Source organism: Mixophyes fleayi, chromosome 8, assembly GCF_038048845.1.
Source record: "Mixophyes fleayi isolate aMixFle1 chromosome 8, aMixFle1.hap1, whole genome shotgun sequence".
Classification (NCBI taxonomy): Eukaryota; Metazoa; Chordata; class Amphibia; order Anura; family Limnodynastidae; genus Mixophyes; species Mixophyes fleayi.
Genome location: NC_134409.1, coordinates 18,483,319 through 18,506,141, shown reverse-complemented (window position 1 = coordinate 18,506,141; position 22,823 = coordinate 18,483,319). Strand labels below are relative to the sequence as shown.

At 39.3% G+C, this 22,823-nt stretch overlaps 1 protein-coding gene across 1 annotated transcript in view; it reads left to right on the top strand.

Annotated features, from left to right (window-relative positions):
• Window positions 1-22,823, top strand: part of COL24A1 (collagen type XXIV alpha 1 chain) — a 215,866-nt gene that overhangs the window by 107,143 nt on the left and 85,900 nt on the right. The window contains exons 15-22 of the mRNA XM_075182027.1: window positions 2,234-2,287; window positions 2,368-2,412; window positions 2,651-2,704; window positions 4,381-4,434; window positions 6,617-6,670; window positions 16,940-16,993; window positions 18,005-18,058; window positions 22,719-22,763. Of these exons, the coding sequence (XP_075038128.1) occupies window positions 2,234-2,287; window positions 2,368-2,412; window positions 2,651-2,704; window positions 4,381-4,434; window positions 6,617-6,670; window positions 16,940-16,993; window positions 18,005-18,058; window positions 22,719-22,763 (414 nt within the window). The remainder of the gene's footprint in view (window positions 1-2,233; window positions 2,288-2,367; window positions 2,413-2,650; window positions 2,705-4,380; window positions 4,435-6,616; window positions 6,671-16,939; window positions 16,994-18,004; window positions 18,059-22,718; window positions 22,764-22,823) is intronic.

Sequence of the window (22,823 nt, the reverse complement as noted above, 5' to 3'; positions counted from 1 at the left end):
CCTTTATTGGCATTAGATAATTGGCTTCCACCGACATGTACACCCATCCATCCATCCTCCAATGTCCATTTGTAGGACTATGTTTTCCAATAATTGCTTTTTCCAGTAAACCAAGGATGACTTAGACTCATATCTCGCTTACCTGTGTGGGATGTTTACTGGCCTATTCTCCTGCCTTTGCCATATGTGGTAATACAGTTATAACATAACATAATGAGGCAGCATACTGGAGAGACAGGTCTCGCAGGGACAAGCTGAGGGAGATTGCTAATATAGTTTGGTACAATAGAACATAGCCTACCTCTGGGCACATTCTCACTCTGTGTCGCTTCCCTCTTGCCTCAACCTCGCCCCTCCCTGTTAGACTGTAAGCTCCCATGAGCAGCATACGTTCTTGTCCGCTCCCACATTGTCCATTTTATGCCCGTTGCATGTTCTTAACGATACTTGTTTGTTAAATATCTTACCTATTCTTATGTATAGTATGATGCTTAGTTTCTTGTTATTCTTGCATTTTATTCATCTTTAATTTTGCCTTTGCTTGTTTAATATTTTGCCTGTTGAAGCTCTACATTTTTATACTATGCTCTATTGGCTCTATTCCGTCTAATGGAATAAGCAACTCTCTCCCAACAACTGTAGGGTTAAACAACTTGCAATTCTCTCATCAGCATCCATTTCAGGCAGTTTCAGTCAGCTTTTAGATAACTTTAAATACAGCAGATTTGGCTGGAACAAACTCTTCCTTTAGCCAGTGCTATAACACCTCTCAATAGCAATATTACAGTTCCGGTCAAAGGTTTTAATAACACAGTTTGATGTCTCACTTAAATAACTTGCACATAGCAAAGCGAAAGAAACTTATCTGTCTTCATATAAGTCCTGCCGACATCTCATGGGCAGTGGCAAGTTAGGTCTCCTCCTATACTGCAAAGGCGCTTTTTTCTGGGCTGGCTGCAAACATCCCACAGGATAACAATTCAGCCATAGATTCAGTGGCTCTTTATGGGATGATCCCTCATTAGTTCAGCCAGCAGTCACACATATCACTTTTCTCTCTAGCCAGTCTGTTTTTCGCTCCTCCCTCTTTCAACAAGAATCTCCCTGAAACCTTCTAGTACATTCTTTGGCTCTAGAGAGCAGCCTGAGCTGTAGTTTGCAATCTGTCCATCCAAAAATGGCCAACACAATTTGCATTTAACTTCCCAGAGGCACTCTGGATAACTATAGTTTTCTGAATGAGTGCATACAGTAATATACCTGTGGTTTGCAGGGTATTACACTTGTTCTCCTCCTCCTCACCTTCTCTTTTTATCCCACCTATGAATATGTCCCCTTCCATTCCTGCCGGGTTCCCTTTTTCTCCCCCCTGGCTAGGCAGCTCCTCTGTAATGTAGCATCACAGTGTGCCATATCCGCAAAGCTTAAAATAAAAAGGCGTTTTTTTTTCTTACCACGTGCCCGCTATATTACTATAATACTGGCAGTACCCTAAGGTAGATGCTGTCAGCTTTGCTCAAGCCAATTCAAGCCGTTTTGCAGAAAGCAAAATGCTTCATTCAGCATGTGTTAAAAGGTTTTATTATTTCATTCAGATTGTACTTCAAATGTGCTTCTCCACCAAAATGCAACATGGAGGCGCAAAATGTACAGGACAAAACCCTAAGTGCCTTTGTGGAGTGTCAATAGTTGCATGCCTCTCTACCTCTCCCCTAAAAAACTGCCCACTTTCCAACCTTTTATCCCTTTACAATAATCTGGCTCTGCAACAGGAAATCCTGGTTCTGCACTGGGGCTATTCCGTTCCTTTTTGCTGTAATAAGGAAAGTTTGGAGGCTAGAGCAAACAAATGATAGCAATAAACTCATAATAATAGAGGTAATACTAGTAAGATATACAGAAATCCTGGCCCTGGGGGCCATCTGAGACTGCAGTTTCAGAACAGTTCTGCATGGATAGCTAATTTGTACATATTATAACCCTGTTGTCTGCAATATAATACAAATACATGAGGCACATTTATGAATGAATATTGGTGCACAGGCATCTGTGTCAATAAAGTTTTGCAATCCATAACAACCTATGAGATGTTTGCTTTCATTTTCTACATTGTGCTAGAAACATGGCAGGATCTGATTGGTTGCTGAGCGTTACATTAGGATTTTGTTCAGTTACCTGTGCTTCAGTTTTTACCTTTTATACCATAGATTATTGTTTTTGTCTTGTTATGTAGGGAGATGTTGGGTTAGTGGGACCATCTGGACCAACAGGGATTCCCGGCCCTCAGGTATTTCCTTATACATCAGTATTTCATATATTGGCATGTATGGTGATATGAAAAGTATAATTCATTATTTTCCCTTCTAGGGCATTTCAGGAATTATGGGACAGCCTGGACTGAAAGGTGATAAGGTGATCTAAATATTTATATTATAAAAATGAATATGATTACATATTACATCACAGTTGTAGAGTTAATCACATTCGTTGAAAGAATAATTATAAAATACGTCTTCTTGATGTCACTGACTTGGCAGAATGGAGGAATTTTAATTATTTTTAATCCCTGAGCTACATCTGTTGTTGCCAGAGAACTCTGTAACATTGAGTGCCATTGTTATTACATGACATGTAACAATATACTACTTAGGGTGAAGTTGGATTCTCTGGGGAACCAGGCGAACCCGGATATCCAGGCGATAAGGTATGTTGTATATATGGCCTGTATGCATGGATGTTACGTTTATTTTGATAGTTTTATTAAGATTGACTTCCAAGAAGCTAGTACCTATAAATACTTCCAGTTGACCTTCATCTCTCCATAAAACCACATATCTGCCTTTTTTATAGAACTGTCCTGCAAAGTTTGTGTTAAAAATCTTAAAGGATAACTATAGTCAATTAGTGCAGTCCACAGTTTGTTTCCATGGTTACAGAGGTTGCAAAGGAATTTAAGTCTTTAGCAACTTATCTATCAAATGTCAGGAACAGTGTGTTTATGAGTTTTAAGCAAGTGATTTTAAGTAGATGTCAAGTATCAGGAGTTATTCTGGTAAATTGTAGCATCCAACATAATTATTTGAATTAGGCAGCATCATATCTTTAAAGGCCAGGTGCTTTGTATTCACCAAACTACATAGAGAGGGACCATAATTACTTTTACAGTAGTAAACTGCATAGAGGGTCTGGCTATTATCTATAATATCAACCAACTGGCAGATATTGCAGGAAAATGTTTAGTCTGGCCAAATCACAAACAGGATGATTTAAAACAAGCACGTTGCCTGTAATACTCTGCTCAGTATAAGCTAAAAGAAAATTTCTCTCTCGTATTCTTTAGGCAGAGGTTGTGTCTGGCTCACCTCCTCTTCCTGGCCCACATACTCCTTTATTATAGAATTCCAAAAGATGGACGCACTCTATCGGGCATTTGCCCCAATGTTGCAGTGTGTGCAGCCCCAATCAAGCGTGTTTCCCAGGAATAATCTATTTAAAATCAATCAGATTATTAATGAATTTGTTAAAACATGCGGTCAGAACAATACTGATATAGACCTGTGTTTATGGTCATCTTTCAACCGCACTGCAACCACAGTGCAAGCTGGAAGTGATCCAGTAACATACATTTGTGGCCAAATTAGATAGTGATCCAGTCTCTCAGTGCTGGAGTGACAGGACTGGCCAGTGGGGATTGTCTGGCTTCTCATTGGCCAGCTTTGTTGGCCTAAAGCCTTTAGAGCATTGAACTGCCCATTATGACAATTTGGTTAATCATATGAGGTTGATAAGGTTTCCATTTGTTTATACAGCATAATCAAATAGAAAGTTCCCCTCCCATTGCCATTGTTTTGGTAGAGGCTATGTCTGTCCAGTTATGACCTACCTCCTCTGGATCAGTACTCATTACACCATATTGGGCATTTGACCAAATATCACCGGCTGTGTAGCATAAAACAAATGTGTTGCCTGATAAGTGATCCAGCCATCTACGTTTGTGGCCAAAGTCTCTCAGCACTCACGCTGAGCGGCAGCAACGGCTTGTGTGCGACCAGCTTTATTTGGTCAGTGCCTGGGAGTACTGATATGCCGGAGAACAGGAGACAGCGGGCTACACAGTTCCGGAACACTCATATTAGTATATTGCAATTCAGGTTCAGTGATCGTCATGATTGTTGTGAAATCCTCCTTGTCTCCATTGCTGTGTCTTTATAATTATTTTACTACAGTTGAATTGCAGTCACTGGAAAAGCCTATAAATTTAACAATGATTTGTTTTAAACAAGTGACAACGTTTGTATTTACAATGTCCTCATGTCAATAGAAACACCTCTCATATACAACTTGTGTGATTCTGTGTTTTTTTGTACATTATCTTAACAGGGTGCTGTGGGTTTGCCAGGACCCCCTGGATTGAAAGGAAAGCAAGGACCCTCGGTATGTCAGCCTGTTTTAGTTTACAAGTAAGATCAACACCATGAATGTTATTAAGATTGTGTTTTTTTGTTGGAGATTATGGGGCTGATTCAGAGCTGGACGTACACCAGTTTGCGAAGCATATCTTACGTGAAATCACTCTGCGTATGTCCAAAAAGTGGGCACACGCTTATGCATCTATACAGACTTAAGTCATCTTGGCACTTACGCCTTCCTGCAGCCAGAGAGGCAGGAAGGTGTATTCTAACCTGTGCAGTTCATGAAAATGTAGCTCATGCAGACTAAGTGCAAAGGCCACTGATATTCTTGATATGTGTATGGCTCTGTGTATGGGTGGAAATACGCTATCTTTCCGCACTCTTTTTTTTCTTTTTTTACTCCCATTTTGCAACCAACTCTCTAACAGCCCCTGCTTGTACTTTTTTGTTAGGATGTAGATCTAAGTTCACACATTCTAAGGTCAAACTACAGCTAAAGATTTACCAAAGAGGGAATCTGTTGGGATCTGTGAAGATTTTAGAAAAAACATTTAGGTCAACAAAGGTGTTGAGATGATAAAGGACTTGTACACATTAAAGCTGGCGATAATGAAGTAATATTTGTTTGATAAGTGAATGAGCTAAACCTAACTTAAACGTTAGGATTCATAAAAGTGGACAGGTACACAATAGCAGAGAAAAATGAGAGTCCCAGTAAATCTAATGAAGGTGTTGGAAGACAATGAAGAACTTAGGAGAAGTGGACATTTAGAAGTGGCGGTATGGAAAATGTAAGTGAATGGAATGTGATAGTTTTACAATGAAGGCAGTAGGAGTTGTGGTGGTATGGTATGGTGTTCGATCGTATGCACCCCAGATTCCACCACTGATCTGAACTGTAATCACCAGGAATGTCAGATACACTGGAGGGGGCACAAGTCATGTGACAATGTAAGTGTGATGGAGCACAGGCTATCGCTGTAAGTGTAATGAGATTGCAGGTTGGCAATTTAATTATGATGGGGGCCCAGGCTGGCAATGTAAGTGTGATAGGGGCACGGGTTGACAGTGTGTGTTAGGGGGCATAGGTTGGTAACGTAAGTGGCATAGGAGGCACAGGTTGACAGTGTGTGTTAGGGGGCAGGTTGGCAATGTAAGTGGGACAAGAGTAGGCAATGTAAGTATGATATGGCACAGGCTGACAGTGTGAGTGTGATGGGGTCACAGACTGGTTATGTAATTGTGATGGAGCAGAGGTTGCCAGTGTAAGTTTCATGGTGTGTTATACTCGGGGTAATTATATGCTGGGTATTATTACAGATGATGCTATATTACCTGCCAACATGCATCACAGTGACTCACAAATTGTGTATTATAAATTTGCTGGCTCCTAACTTTTGGATACATTTGTCCAGGCCTAATTATTAATATTATTATTATTGTTATTATTACAATAATTAGTAATAGTTGTATTATTGGTAGTATTATTATTACTATTAGTATTACAAAGTACTGTTTGTTTCTGTTAAATAAAAATAGTGAAATAAAAACTTAGTTGTCCCTGGTTTGTTACTTTTTTCATTCAGAAAATACAAACTCTTAACACATACTTATTTATATTTACACACACATATTATTTCATATGAGATTGTGAACAATGGAAAAGCATCCTGGGTATATGTAAATGTTGTATTAAATGCACCTCGTGGTTTGTTCTTTCTTCTTCTTTCTTCTTCGTCTTCTTTCATCGTCTTCCTTCTTTGTTTTCCTTCTTTTCTTTTTCTTCCTTCTTCTTCCTTCTGCGTCTTCCTTCTTCTTTCTTTTTCGCCTTCTTTCTTCTTTTTCTCATTCTTCTCAGAGTAAGCAATATACACAGGGATTATTCTTCTTCTCTTTCACTGTACAGAGTAAACAGTGTACACAGGGATTTTTCTTCTTCTTTATTTTCTTCTTTGTCTTCTTCTTTTTCACTGTACAGAGTAAGCAGTATACACAAGGATTCATCTTCTTCTTCCTTCTTCTTCTTCTTCTTCTTCTTCTTCTTCTTCTTCTCTTTCACTGTACAGAGTAAGCAGTATACACAGGGAATTGACTAAGTATTATATCAATTACAATTCATTGCAAAACAATTGGAATAACCATGACTATAAGAGCTTACTCTCTAAAATGACCTATGGTTCTAATGATGCTTTTATGCATTTTAGGGAAAAATTGGAGATCGAGGACCACAGGGTTTGCCAGGCCCTCCTGGACCAGAGGTAATAGCCCCACCAATACCATAATATTTACTGTTGTTGAACTAACAGTGCTGCTGTCTCGACTAATAGGAATCCTTAAAGGAGTTGTCCACTTTTGGACATAGATCTCTATTGTGGAACTATGGACATATGAAATATTGCATCGATGCAGGGTAAATGAGCAGTGGTACAAGATGCTTGATTTGGAGTATATCAGGTGTGTGAAAATGCCCCCTATAGATTGGCAAAGGTTATGGAAAGGTGCCATCAGCAACAGGTGTTATGACATGACCAGAACCTTATAACAGTAGCATGAAGCCAGCTCCGCACTCATTCTCCCTGCTCCAGTGCCTGCATAGTGAATTTTGACTGTCCTACACAGGACATGGGGATTTTAGAAATATCCTTATTCTTCATCAAACAGTTACCATAATGGGGGGTGCGAATGTTATGTATCAGTATGCCTGGAGCCAAATATTAAGATGAATATATCGTATTGCAAGTGTGACAGATGGGTATTTTAGAAATCCCCTTGTTTTCACAATGCGGCATGGGAGTTTAAGGTTTTGTACTGAGATATTTTACCTTATTCAAGTGTGACAGCAAAGTGAGCACTTCAGAAATGGCTTTGTTGGTGGCAGGGCCTTAGAAGAATTGCTTTGTCCAAAAAATATTTTTATTGTGGCATTGAAACAAAGAAAGAAGAAAATTCCATATATTGAAATGAGATACAAGTAACATACAGGTACAAAAGGGAACAGAGTGTTTTCCGAATGTTGAAAGATAGACTGAGCTCGCTGAAAAAGTTTTGTATTAAAAACAAATGTTATTTCGAAGCAAAGCTTCTGTATCCCTGTGCTCCTCCAGCACAACAATCACCTGCACAATACATGTTCAGTGGGTCTAGTTTCAGTTTAATCAGAAATTGAAACATTTTTGTTCACTCAAGTAACGTTTGCAGTAAGTGTGGTTCAAATGATCAGATTATAGTTTATAGCAACTGCCACTAAAAAGTTGCCTTATTATTTACTCATAGACCTCAGTTGAAGTAGTTCAACTTATTTTAATGTAATTACTTGAAACTAGGCAACGAATTGTCTATCAAACAGCTACTGTAATAACTGTGCTTTAAATACGTTTAATATACAATCATGTGAAAAATAAATTGCACGCTCTTTCACATCTGTGCTTTTACATATTAGGGCATAAATAATTTTTTACATAAATAGCAATCATCTAGTCCTCAACAAATCTTAACATTGCATATAGCTAATCTCATGGGACAAATAACACAAAGCAAAATGTATTTGTCATTATTTATTTAACTGAAAATAATCCAACATAAAGAAGCCATGTGTGAATCACTAAGTACACCCTGACTGCTTCTATATCAATAAAGAAGGTCACATCCACTCCATTATCTGATCATCAGGAAGTGCTCCCACCTCTGTCATATGGTGGCTTAGTGGTTAGCACTTCTGCCTCACAGCACTGTGGTCGTGAGTTCGATTCCTGATCATTGCCTTATCTGTGTGGAGTTTGTATGTTCTCCCCGTGTTTGCGTGGGTTTCCTCCAGGTGCTCCTGTTTCCTCCGACACTCCAAAAACATACTAGTAGGTTGAGTGGCTGCTATTAAATTGACTCTAGTCTCTCCCTCTGTGAATGTTAGGGAATTTGGATGATGAGCTCCAATGAGGCAAGGAGGAACGTGAGTGAGTTCTCTGTACAGAGATGTGGAATTAATGGCGCTATATAAATAGCTGCTGCTGATGAATGATGATCATCGTAGAATGAGGGGATTTGTTACACTACAAATCCAACCCATTCCTCTTACGGTAACAGTTCTCCCTTGCCCTGTCTTTCATATACATTTTGCTTTCGCTTCTGAAGGCACCTCTACAGTAATATGATGAGAAGAACAATGTGGCCCTAGTGATGATAGTCTGTGTTATAATCTACATTGACATACTGAGAGCCAGGCTATCTGGTTCAGACACGAAAAAGTGCTTTCCCCATGGAAAATTTAAGCATCGAAAGGAAACTGACATCTGGCAATTAGAAGAATACTACAGAAATCTCTTCACTTAGAGGATTTTTCCCCACCCAGCAAGAAGTAAAACCTTAAGGGAGACAAGCGTCCCACGGTTTGGTTCAAACATCCCAGACACTGCTGGCGGTCCTACGATGCCCTAGAGCTCACAATTAGATTATGAATATAAGGTTGAAGGTGTCAAAGCCGCGACTGCTTGAGTGTTACTTTCTTCTTTCATGGCTGGGAGCTCTGGAGCATAATTGGACTGTAAACGCCATCAGGAACGAGTTTCTTCTTCACCCACGGGGTCTGGTGCATAGACCTATAGTCTTATTTGTTGGAGATGGTTTATTGCAGAAATAAATCACACACAAATCTTTTGCTGCTGCAGTAAACTTCAACCTCCTGTACTGTCAGGAACTTATATGCCTGCATAAGATATATATGTGGCGCCACAAAATGTAAGTAGCATCATACTACGCACCTGACAAGACCGACGTCAGACATTAAAATACGTTCCTGTCCCAGACAAGTAAATTGGATATTTTTCTTTTATCACCAATGACACTATCTCAGATCAGGCAAATGGGATTATACAGCACATATTTCATATACATTTATTTTATGCTGATTTATAATTGTGACATACAAAGTAGGCTCTTTATTGCACATAATTATTTACAGGTTTGGAATAAATGTACAGCGTACAATTCAAGCTCCTTCAAGTGTTCTCATTTTGCTTTGCAGTATTACAGTTTATTAAATGTCAGTATATATTTTATTGCAAAGGAAAACTTTTGCTTATATTGGTTTCTTCTCGGTTGCCACCATGTCCAGGTGAACATGCTACATACAACTTTACTTTGTAGGGATCATTCCCTTGTAATTAGAAGTGTATATATAGAGTATGCATTAGTGTCCCGCTCCCCATTTTCCCTCCACACAATCCCTAATGACGTTTCTACTGCGGTCCTTCTGGATGGATCTGGAACCGGCTATCTTGGATGGTCATAATGCTTGAGCCCAGATGCCCTGAACAGCTTATTTTTGATGATTGTCCTAAAACGTCCTCCTGATTTGAAGCCTGGTAAATTTACTATGACTCGCAAAAACCCCCTCTTACCCTTTCCCCCAGCTGCTTTAGATTTCCATAGACTGCAGTCTCTAAATTGTTTGCAGGGTTCCCCAGACCTCATCTGTGTTATACACTAACCATCTGTTTTCTTTTTCTCAGGTGAGTCAGTGTTATGGATCCAAAATATTCCTGTTCACATCACATGTTTTAGGACAGTGTCAGATAGTTCTTTTAGAACACTGTGATTTTCTAACCAGGAAACCACAACATTCCATAATTAGGATACATTCCGTCAGTGTAGAATTAAAGTGATTGGAGACACTGTTACCCTGTCACACACTGTTCCAGGCATACCTTTGACAACAGAAATGCTAATTTGTGCCAGGTTTCCTAGTCAGAAAATTGTGGTATTCTAAAGTGCCCTTAATTAAATAACATTTATGTGTCGCGGAGCAATTTGGCATAGGGGTCAGCAGCATAGGAGTCAATTTTCTTGTAATGATTACAGGTGCTCAAGTGGCCCACCCATATGGCTGAAAAAGGCCATGCATCGACATGGGCAGTGGCAGCACAAATATTGGGGGTGCTTAAACACCCACAGAGCTGGCACGTGTGGTCAGTAGGTTGAAAGTGAATAAATCTAAGTTTTGTGTGAGCTGTATAGATAGCGGTACAGCTCTGCGTCAACGCTTTATAAATATAAGATAATAATAAAAAGTGATAATAGGATAGAAAAGGGATGAATAGTTTCAGGAATTTGATAAGCTTGATAAGTGTGTTTTCAGGGAATGCTGAAGGTTTGGGGGCTAGGGGAGAGGTTTGTTGTATGAGGGAGGGAATTCCACAGAATGATGTAGCCTTCAAAATGACCTGTAACCAGGAATGGGAGAAGATAATGTTATCGGAGGGGTCAAGTTGGGAGTTATTTTGAGACAAGACATGTATGTTGGTGCCATTTTAGTAATGACTTTGTATGGACATAGATTATATTGGATTTTGTTAAACACAGGCAAACAAGTGATAGAGGAAGATGAGAGGAGGTGATTCCAGAGACATTAACACTGAAGGGAAGGTTTGATTTGGGGGATGAGAACCAGAATAAGACTGGGTACACCATTTGTATGAGATATTCTGGAGTTTAGGGCAGTGCATTTATAATGCCCCCCCCCCCCCTCCCCCGGCACTCACACACTATGCTGCTGTGTAATTGATCACCCACTACCTCAATTATTTCTCCGTAAACAACTGGAACGACAGAATCAAGCACTGATACTTTAAATGACACAAATTACATTGTTCAGGAAGGACCTGATTGCAGTGTGTGTGACCACCATAAGATTGGCGGAAGTAGCTGTAGATACTGTAAAGCCCTACTGAAATTCCCTTTTATAGTCACCATAGTATGATGTGAGTACATATAAGGTGCTTACTGTTTTTTTAAAGAACGCAGGTCTTAAAACACAAACTTTAATTGTTTGTTGTGTCATTTGTGTTTCAACTTGTGTGCTTGGATTTTGTGGTGGTTGTTTTTGTGCTGTTATCTAAAACCTCATTGGGTTTCTCAGATAGCGTTATGCTTTAAGTATTTGTCTCCTGGAAACAGTGTTCGATAGGACGGGGTGTGAAAGAAAAAATAAATACAATTAATAATACATCTCAGGTTTCCTTACTTGCATGTTTCACTGCTGATACGTTTTACTCTCTAGTCCAGCTATAAAGAAAAGCGATGGCCCAAGGACCTAGCTCAGTGCTCCTTGATGCTTGTTTTACAGAGGTGACTCCTTGGTCCTGCTACACGGTGTCTTATGTGTGGGTGACATTCTGCTGTTTGCGGAAAGTGTCCCTATATGAATTTTTGAATGAAAGTAAGCCATGCGCATTTCGCTGCTAAATTGCAGGTCCTTTAGTCGGTGCACAGATTTGGGTTTGGATAAACTTTTTATCAAACTTTCGCGATTTCTGTGGGTTTTCCATTGGAAGTGTTTTGAAATCTAAGAACTAAAAAAAATAATACTCACAAAACACTTTTTTATACAACTTTTATTGTTATTTTTTTATTTTGTTTTATATAGCGTACTATCCAACACTGTGCTCCCCAGATGAAAAGGCGTACAGTTTGTTATAATGTATCTAAATTTATTCTGTGATATGTATAGTTTCCTCAATCCCCGCCCACATTTAATCAAATACACTAAACACGCCAGTATTAAAAAATAAGCAATGAAAGATTTTGAGGGCTCACCCCCACCTGCTGGCCAGAAATAGTGCTGCAGCAGCTATAACTGTTAAGCAAGCAATAGTGTCTTGGTTCTTGGCCGGTCCAATATATATACATTCCTATAGAGTTTACAATAAATAACATCCACACAACCCTGTACTTTTACATAGTGATATTTTATATTTTTTCAACTGGAAGCTTTTATCTACATGTGACACTGCAGTCAGATTGCCTCTTCTCTCTTTGCTTATGTCAGTGATGGGCAAGTTGCAACCCAATACAATTCAGGGGCCACATCATCATTTATTTATATAGCGTCAGCAAATACCGTAGCGCTTTACAATTGGGAACAAACATAGTAATAAAATGATACTGAGTAATGCAGACAGAGAGGTAAGAAGATCATGCTCACAAGCTTACAATCACTGACTTATGTGCTACTAGGTATTCAGTGTATTTAAATAACCCTGAGCAATTCTACACTTGGTACATTCTGCTATATTAGAATACATATTTTCTTGCACAGCCAATAGAGCATAGTCCTGATTATGTTGTTGGGGTTTTTATTTTTCTTTCTTTGTCACTGATTGTGGTGTCAGAGTTGATAGTGAAGGATCAGTGTGTGAGATGCATGACTGCTAATTTAAAATAATGCTTATGGCCAAAAGCAGAACATACTTTAAACTTAGCATTTATATCTTTCCAAATGTCTTAACCCACAGTAATTAGTGTCAGTAGGAATGAGTACTAGCATGCTTGTCTATTCACAACACTGATAGATAGGATGTGATATGACCGTTGATAGTGTTTGGTTCTATGTTTAAATAATCCACTGATATTCCTGCGTATGTCAAGCATGTTTATATCAGTATAGTTTACATTGCTTAAAACATCCCTGATTAGTTTCCTTCAGCCCAGTTTCCCACCCTGGTCATGTTGACTCGTTCATTTTCACACTGGAAAAGTTGGTGTTGGCACAATTGTGTTGGCTATAGATGCTGTGTCTGCTTAGAGTTCCCAGGCACTTTTTACAGGGTTCAAACCAGCAAATTAAGTCTGACCATGTTCCAAACACAGAAATGCTTCTGAACAGTTTGTGATAAGTTACATAAAGTACATATAAACATACACACACCAGTAACAAACATGCTCTATTAACCTACATGGATGTATGCATCATCAACATCATCATCCTCAACATTTATTTATATAGCGCCAGCAAATTCCGTAGCGCTTTACACAATTTATCTGATGGCTCCACTCTAAATGAAAGGAGATCTACAGACCGAATTTCAAAAACTAGGGACAGTTATGAAAGCTTGTGCACAGGATAAACACGCTGTCAACCAATCAGATGTTTGCTTTAAACTTGTAAACAGCGCAAAAAATGGAAATTGTAATATAATTGGTTACTATGAATTATAGCACCTTTTTCCTGTGCAACACTTTACATTAATGTCCACAATTCTTCCACATTTCCCCCAGTATGTTTATAATGACTTACATTGGCAGAAACTTATATGGACAATACTTACTGTATTCAGTTTGCATTTCACTTAAAGCAGTTGCACACTATAATCCATTTCATACCCATTTGATGATACAATGATTTGTAAAAAAAAAAAAAATGTTACTTATTCTTCTGTCTAATGATGAAAAAATAATATTTACATCAGCATCTAGTTTTGCAGAACAACATTGTTGCAACAAAACTAAAAACTATCAGTTGTTGTGGCTGTCTGTTGCATAGGTAATAACAAACAAGACACTGCCGGATAAATCCAATACATATGTAGAATATCAAGTTACAAAAGAACACACATAAAAAAAACTATTCAATTAATGTCACATGTTACTAATATAGTCATTAATGACAAAACATTAAAAAATAAAAAATACATTTCTTTCATTTCCCGCCCATAAAATACATTTCTTAGGATGTTATTAATGTCTCCTGGACATAAAATACATTTTTACAGTTGCTCCTGATTGCAAACACATGTTCTAGCATGCAAGCACAGCCGTCGTTACTAGTAATCAGCACTTACATCAGACCTGTAGCTGATGCAAGTGTTACGACTGAAAATCACGTACCTTAGAGATGTCAAAAGCTTGCATCGGATGCTGCTGTGTGCGCTGGAGTGTGTCGCGCCCTAACTGTAAATTTACTATGTACATACGTCTATTCCCCTCCCTGTTCCTCTCATAAAATCGTAGGATGTAGTAAGGGTCCTTTGCACTCAAAGATGATTTGGACATTGCTGTGCCTGTGACATATGGTCCATTTCTAGGCATGCGCATTGCGATTTTAAGTAAAAATACGCTACGTATCTGCATTTACGTACCTTAATGAATCATTAAGCCCTCTATTTCTATCTTAGTATACCATTTTTTTTCCTTTTTTACTATTGCTTAGATTAACACCACACCCACAGAAAGTATATGAAAAGGCTTAGGAAATGTACCATAAATGATAGCAATATATGTTCTATGAATAAATGACACTTTTAAATTTGCCAGAAGATGTAAAATAGTATTTAAGATGTGTTTGAAATAAATACTGTAGGTAGAGTGTAATGTAAAAAGAAAATTAAAAATAAACAACTTAGCAATGAAAACGAATATTTGTTTTTTTGCTAGATCGTTTAAAGACCCCAGCAGTTCAGTAATCGCCTTACCGGATTTGCTGGGAGTTTTTACTTCGTCCATCATCAGATGGCCGTTTCCCATGCAAACATTAAACAATCTGCTCTAATAAAAATAATATGTTTTAATCTTTGCATATATGTCCTTTGAAGTCTGCTTAGAGGATTACAAATTGTGTTCTATCGAATGCTTTGAACTTTTTTGAAAAAAGTAGACAATTGAAACAAAATGAAATGATAGGAAATATGAAATGCTAAATGTTTATTGTATCGCCCCCCCAAATCAGATCGCCTTACAACAGCAGTACTGGGAATTGAGAAATGTATTGCATTTTACTATGTCGTTAAGCCAGACATGCCCAGTTACAACTGAAGGGTAAACAAAGGGTCAGAAACTGGCCATAATTCAGTAAAGTCCTACTGAGGCACAATGTTGTGTATTTTACACATAATGGCTGCCTACATTGGGGTTCATTTATGAAGTGCAAAACTGCTGAGGAACAACATAAACTTGTTAAAAGGAACCTTTCCAGTAGATAACCATGTAGGAACTGTCGGCAGAGAGATCCTGCTGCACTTGGTCCAGGGACACCTGATCAGTGCCTTAAGGGATTATCGGAGGTTGGTTCTTGTCCCAGGTCCCCTGATGAGTCATCTGGACCAGATGGAATGTCTGGAAGAATGCTTCGAACTAGTGGAAAAAGAGGCTTTGGACTGGGGGCTGCTTCATACCTCACTCTAGGGAGACCAGTGCTGCCGGATGGATGCCAAGAGGCACTGCCTGCAATTGCTGCTTCCACCAGCCTGAGACGCACACGTATGGTATGTGGAGGTGAAACCCAGGGAGAAGATGTCCTCACCAACTGCATTCAATATAATGTCTGCTTCAGAGATGTTCCTTCCTCTCCAGCCCATTTGGCTTGAGGAGGCCAATGGTAAAGTGGATACTCAAAAGGAGGCGCCTAAAGAGGAGATTACTGAGTGAGGCCCTTTGCAAGGAAGGTCCAGGTCAGGAGAAGTCCATGGATGCTTTACTACTACTGAAAACAATCAGACCCAGAGTATGATCACTGTCTCTGGGGTCCTGCCTTCCCACCTGGCTTGCCGGAATCTGAGCCAGCGGGAATCACAGGTGACCCTTTTATCAACGAGTTACTGGAGAAGATGACAAGAACCTGTCAACACTGCCTGACATCCCAGTGACCCAACATTTTCCTGACACTTGGGAGCACTTGGTTGATTGTTTGAGGGAGGGGAGCTGGATTTGAAGGCTCAAACTCCTCAGTTATGTTTAAGCCAATACAGTTATTATATATTAATGTGTGATATACTGGTACTTCATGTTAAATTCAGCAATATGTCTATTAAAGTGTCACAGCCATCCTGGGTAAGAGTGATCATCTTCAGACTAGCAAGGAAGGGTTCAATCCTGGAGCAATACCTCTAATAATTAAATCACCATTGCTTACATTCCTGTGTTGGAGATCCAGGTTACTCCTCTTGCTAATTTAATCACCATTGACTAGGTTCCTTTCAGGAAATCCTATGTGTGAATCTCAACTCTGTAGACAGTGTGGAACCACCACTGGCAGAGGCCTGACACAAAGATGGGCAGCATCTGAGCCAGATCTCAGCCCCCGGTCAGGGCAGGCAGCAAAGTATGCTATTAGGCAAGTTGTCTAGGGCACATGACAAATTACAGTACAAGTACAAACAATAATAGATACAGCCCTCTATAACAAAAACAAGCAATGTAAGTCTGTAAATTCCTCTGTGAAGTCAATCAGAAGGCTCCAAGCAATCATGTGATTGCAATGGAAATTGACCATTTAATACAACTGTGCAGCAGCTGGGAGCACTCAGGTGATCACAAGTCATGGAGATAGAGAGGCTGCGTCTGGAGCTGCATCTTACAATACATTGGAGTCAATGAAGTGTCCTACCACACAAGTAAAACGCTCTTTAACCACTGCATGATAAACACAAGCATTTGTCATGCTCTGTTACTTGCGTTTAATGCAGCGCTAATGGGTAAAGGGGCAAAAAAGCAACATTTAAAATGCCACCAATCTCCACCATATCTCCTTGATGCCTTTTTTAGTTTTATTCAACTACCCCCAGAATACTTAGCTAATGTAAACTCACTAGTATGAAAATAAAAAACAGTACAAATATATATTTACATAAAGAATGCACATGTAAAAAACAAAATATTCTCAGTTAGAAGTATCATTCTTTTTCAAAAAATTTTCTTCAAAGCATGTAACATTCAGCTGAATCAATTTTATATAATGTGTATTTTTCTCTTCCTTTGATTAGGGATTTCCAGGAGACATTGGCTTACCTGGGTTAAATGGACCAGAAGGGCCAAAGGTAAGATTTTTGTTTTAAACATTGCCAAAGTAGTTTGTAGTAATCAAAAATACATTTGGGGCTAGATTTACTAAGCTGCGGGTTTGAAAAAGTGGGGATGTTGCCTATAGCAACCAATCAGATTCTAGCTTTCATTTATTTAGTACCTTCTACAAAATGACAGCTAGAATCTGATTGGTTGCTATAGGCAACATCCCCACTTTTTCAAACCCGCAGCTTAGTAAATATAGCCCTTAGTGTCAATTGTAATCGATAACTCAACCCAAAACATAAAATTCAGTTGTAGGTCAAGTTCAATAAGTTAAACAATACTGAATATTATTTACCTGGGATTCGGTTCCCATGCTGTGAGTCTCCTGATGCCTGTAAGAGTCCAGCATTACAAACTGCTGAGACAGGTAATTGGAGTATATTTACTAAACTGCGGGTTTGAAAATGTGGAGATGTTGCCTATAGCAACCAATCAGATTCTAGTTATCATTTATTTAGTACATTCTACAAAATGACAGCTAGAATCTGATTGGTTGCTATAGGCAACATCTCCACATTTTCAAACCGGCAGTTTAGCAAATATACACCATTGTGTTGCCAATGATCCAAAAGAGGGGTTTTGACAACACTGCTTCATGTTTTAAATTAATATGCACCCTCTGTCCACCAGAAACAGCTATAGCCACCACCATAACTTTTAGAAATTGTCTAAAGTGATATTGATATAGGACAAAAAGTTCCAATGGTGGGGGGGCAGGGGATTCAATTCAGTGTAAGGGCCCATAGGAGTCTTGTGCGATGCGCGGCTGCGCCTACTACCACTTACTGCCTTCACATCTCTGTAGAGTGCCATTGCGCAATTCTCTTATCAGACCTCAAGCTTAGTTGAACTTCCCCGTAGAGTACCAGGTTAGCTATGCTGTGTCATTGGCAATGTCTCTGTGTATGAGTCAACAAACACTCAGCATTTCTGTTATCATAGCAACGTAAGAGAGATTTGTAATAATTCTTTACCTTTAGGGTCTTATTGGAGACAGAGGACCCCCAGGGCCGCAGGGCCCAAAAGGAGAAGAGGTAAGAACACCCATCTGTGTTCATAAAAAAACAATCTGTTTTGTTGTGACTGTTAGAAACCTGAATGTAAACAATCACAAATTTTCCTTAAAGGTATTGAGACGTCTAATACTTCATATTGACTGGCTGTAAACAGTAAACAGAATATCTTAATTGTAGAAACTGTATAACTATTAATGTTGTCATTACACATTTGCAGTTTATGTCCACTGATGTTCCTGCATATACAAGATGGGGAACATGGGCTTCATATAAAATCACTATTTATAGCGCTGCTGACAACAGATGTGTTAGTAGCATTCACCGCTAGTTATCATAACAACAACTAAAACTCTGACTCTTCCTTCTCAGAATACTCATGTGTGTTTGACCCGGCAATAACGCTGGGATGCAGGTTTAAATGTCTTGATAAAAATATGAACCAATACCTCATGTTTTCATTTTGCTAGATACACACAGATATGCAGTGTTAAGGATAAACGCTGACAACAAATGTTTCTTTGTGTTTAAGAGGTTTACATGTGCCTGGAAAGCCAAGAAATATTGTCAAAAAGATACTACAATTGAAGCCACATGTCAAACACAAATATACGGTTGTTGAATAGTCTTTTTACTTGCAATCCAGATGTGATTGGAGGTAATTCCTTTGACCTCAATGGTTTGCGAGTAGTGCATTGAATCGTGCAAGAAGCCTTTGGATTGTTGTAAGCATTAAAAATGACAATAAACACATATAATTTAATGGAAGTCGGTATTAGACCTAAGAATGTTAAAGCACACACACACAAACATAAAAGTACTATTTATGACCCATAGGTAGCGATGAACATCTCTTTCATTCAAACTTTTTGTACATTAGACAGACAGGCGTTATATATACCATACTTAGCTGTATATTGTATGTAACTTATCGTTGAATGAATTATGTGCTATGGCATTTGACATGAAAATTGTGTGTAATGACAGTCATAAAAATATGTTTGAGCCTCTGACCCCTGCCAGGTGTAGAAGAAATGTATGTAATCCTGAGCTGTCCCAGTCTACTTCCCCTATCCTACTTGCTTCCTCCCTCAGCCAGTCCGCTCTCATTTGCTGATAGCCGAAGGTGGTGCATGGTGATTGGTCTATGTGTGACAAGATCTGGTGCACCGCTTTCATGCTGAGCAAATGAGAGCACGGACAGACTAAGGAGTTTCTAGGATAATGACAACGCAGTTGAATCGGTTGTAAGCTAGACCAGGCCTGGCCAACCTGTGGCTCTCCAGGTGTTGTGAAACTACAAGTCCCAGCGTGCTTTGCCAGTAGATAGCCAGCCGATGCCTGGCAGGGCATGCTTTTACTTGTAGTTTCACAACACCTGGAGAGCCCCAGGCCTGGGCTAGACAGTACAAGACCACACTGAAGATATTTAGTAAAACAAAATACAAATCAATGACTGTTGAACAATTATAGACAAGGTTTTACTTGAAGACTTTTTGGGATATAAATGATATCATATAAACGGGGACAAGAGAAATTGTACATCGCCAAAAAATATTGTCACCTTTACACTTTCAAATAACTCACAATTTGCTCTAAACTTTAGTTGAAATTAACAGTATATGGTCTTCACAATTCTTTCCCTGTTAATATTGGGGAAGCTTTGGTTTTATTCTAAATGTAATAATGTACATCCTTTTACATCAGAAAATAAAAAGAAATTACAAAATTATTGTCACCGTTGGCTTAATATTTGGTAGCACAGCCCTTGTTCAAAATAACTGCAATCAACCATTTCCTATGATGAGCTTCCTGCACCTCTCTACAGGCAGTCTGATCCACTCTTCTTGTGCAAACTGCTCCAGTACCCCCAGATCTGAAGGTTCCGTCTCCCAACTGCTGTTTTCAGATCTCTCCACTGGTTATGGGATTAAGATCTGGACTCATTGCTGGTCACTTCAGAATAGTCCAGTGTCTTGTTTTGTACCTTTCCTGGGTGCTTTTTGAAGTGTTTTTGTGGTCATTGTCCTGCTGGAAGACCCATGACCTTCAATGGAGACTCAGCTTTCTGACACTGGGTTCATTGATGCGCTCCAAAATGGCCTGGTAATCTCCTGATTTCATGATGCCACGCAGAAGTTTAAGGCACATAGGGCCAGATGGGGCATAACAATCCCAGAACATCACTCCTTGTTTGACTGTAGGAAATGTGTTCTTTTATTTGAAAGCTTCATCTTACTTTTTGTAAATATAGGGATAAAGTGCTTTTTGCCAAAAAGCTTTACTTTGGTCTTATCTGTGTACAGTATATTTACCCAGATGAAAATTGGCTTGTTCAGGTGTGTTTTGGCAAACTCCAGTCAGGCTTTCTTATGCCTCTTTCTCAACAGAGAGGTCCTCCTGGGCCTCTTACCATATAACCCCCTTTCATTGAGTTTTCGACAGAAGGTGCAAATTGAAACCATCATACCTTATTTCTAAAGGTCATCTTGAATCTGTTTTGGCAGTTGATCAAGATGCTGTCTCCACCATTCAAACAGTCCTACCTTGCAATCTAGATCAAGTTTCTCGACATCCAGGGATGTTGGCAACAGTGCCATGGGCCTTAAACGTCCTAATAATTATGTAATCTGTTTGCCCATTTAAGGATTTCTGTGTGGAATAAGCTATGATTTAGTACATTTGTTCTGCTTTTTGTGTTTTATTCCACTTCAAACCAAAGAAATTCATATGTGGATACCAACATTTTTTTTTAATTTCTACTGGTTTCTGGAAGAAATGGTGCATTATTAGAAATAATTTTCAATGGTGCCAACATTTTTTACCATAACTGGTCAAAAATGTTAAAAATAAGAAAACAACTATGAACATAACTAGATCTGCAAGGCATGACAAAATGTATATCAAGTCACAGAATAAAAAAAAATGGTCTAGAAGATACGAGAAAGTGTAAGAGAAAAACTCATCCATTAGAAGGTATCTTCTACTACATCAGTCCTGCCTAGTGGAGAGCAAGAAGATAGTAAAAAGAAGAAGGGAAGATAAGAAAATAATTAAAATAGTATGGAAGGAAATGAGGATGAAAGTGAAGTAGGGGAGGAAAAGAGATCCGAAGAAGGGACCAAACCAGAAAATCAGGCTCTAAATGCCCCTAAGTCAGAGACCTACAGCTGTGAAAGAGAATCAACTAGGCAAGCTTGGAAGAGATATATTATACACCAGCACCAAACTATCACAAATGTTTAATGGCTATTGTTGAGAATACTTCTAAGTTTCTCATAAAATGATAATTCCATCCAAAATGGAAAATTCAGCTTTGGTGGACTATCCCAAGTTGATTCTTCGCTTGGAGGAATCACAATTCACATATCTTTATGTAGACACACACAACCAGTAGATGAGTGGGATTCTCCTGTATAACACTGAGGCATTCACCACTCCGATTACACTAAGAGGTTCCATCTGGACAGATTTATTAGGTTTCCACAGGATTTCATCCAAGAAGAGCTCAGAAACCCAAATTTTAAGGTCAAGTCAACAAATTATTGAATTTATGGTATCTTATAACTAAATGTATACAGTTTGGCAGGAGACCTATACAGCACTTTCCCCTTACTGGATACATCATAAATATGCTTCACTTTGGAAGGAGACATTGTCAGGTTCCGTTCCCGCACATTCCCTGTTGTGCAGGGAAGGCCGACTGTGACTTCCTTGTCCCGTTGCTAGCCTTTCCCAGCCGGCTCAGCGCCCTCGGCGAATGCGCAGTAGGAACACTTTTCTACACGGCTGTTGGCGGTCCGTTTAATCAGTGACTGCCCAAGCAAATCAGGCCAGTATGGCCTCTATTTATAGCTGACTTTGACACCATTAGGGCATCTGGTCTTCACCTCTGCTCCACCATCCATATTGCATTTTTCCCTGTTTCCACCTGTTGCTGCTTTAGTGTTAGTGTTTAGTGGTCCTGGTTACTAATTTGGCAGACTTGCTCTACTGGTTTCACCCTTGGCTTCTGTGACTCCCCACTAAACCTCCATTCTGTACCTTGTATCCTAGCTGGCTTTGAACTAGGACCATCTGATCATTATTTGGTCACCTACTACTTCGCTAGTAACTAACTTGGAGAACCGTGACCTGCGCGTCCCTTGTAGCAAAGCTCATACTTCCGTGCGGCGTGTTACACTCCGCATCTCCTAGTGCAGTTGGGTTGTAACCTAAGACTTCGGTATCTCCTGCCTATGTAAATCCCGGGCCACTGATAAAAGTTCAGTATGTGCCAGAGAAGGGTTGGTAAGATAGCATTTTCCCTTTTGGTCATCCTTGTTTTAATGAATGGTATCAAGCACTGACGAGGCCTCCATCAGTGCTGCATATAAGCAGTTTATAGTCTATGTATATATATAAAACACCTGTGTGGCTTCTGAGTTTCACTGTCCCACATGGCATGTGATTTAGTAGATTGTGCTACAAGGTTTCCAGAGAGGAAGCGGTCATAACCAAGACTATTCTGCAGGGACACACACCTGCCGAGCCATTATGGATAGCTGTACATGACTTCCCTATGTAACCAATTTTTGTACACATGTAGCTGGGTGGTACTATGGACCACTTACTTATCCATAACACCCCCTCCCCCAAACCATATTTGTACAGTAATGCATTATGTTTTTATGTTTTACAGGGTGAAGAAGGGCCGTTAGGACCTCCAGGTGGTCTTGGACCAACGGTATGTTTATTGAGCACTTTTATATGGCATATTATTATTTATACTGTTTGATTGATGTAC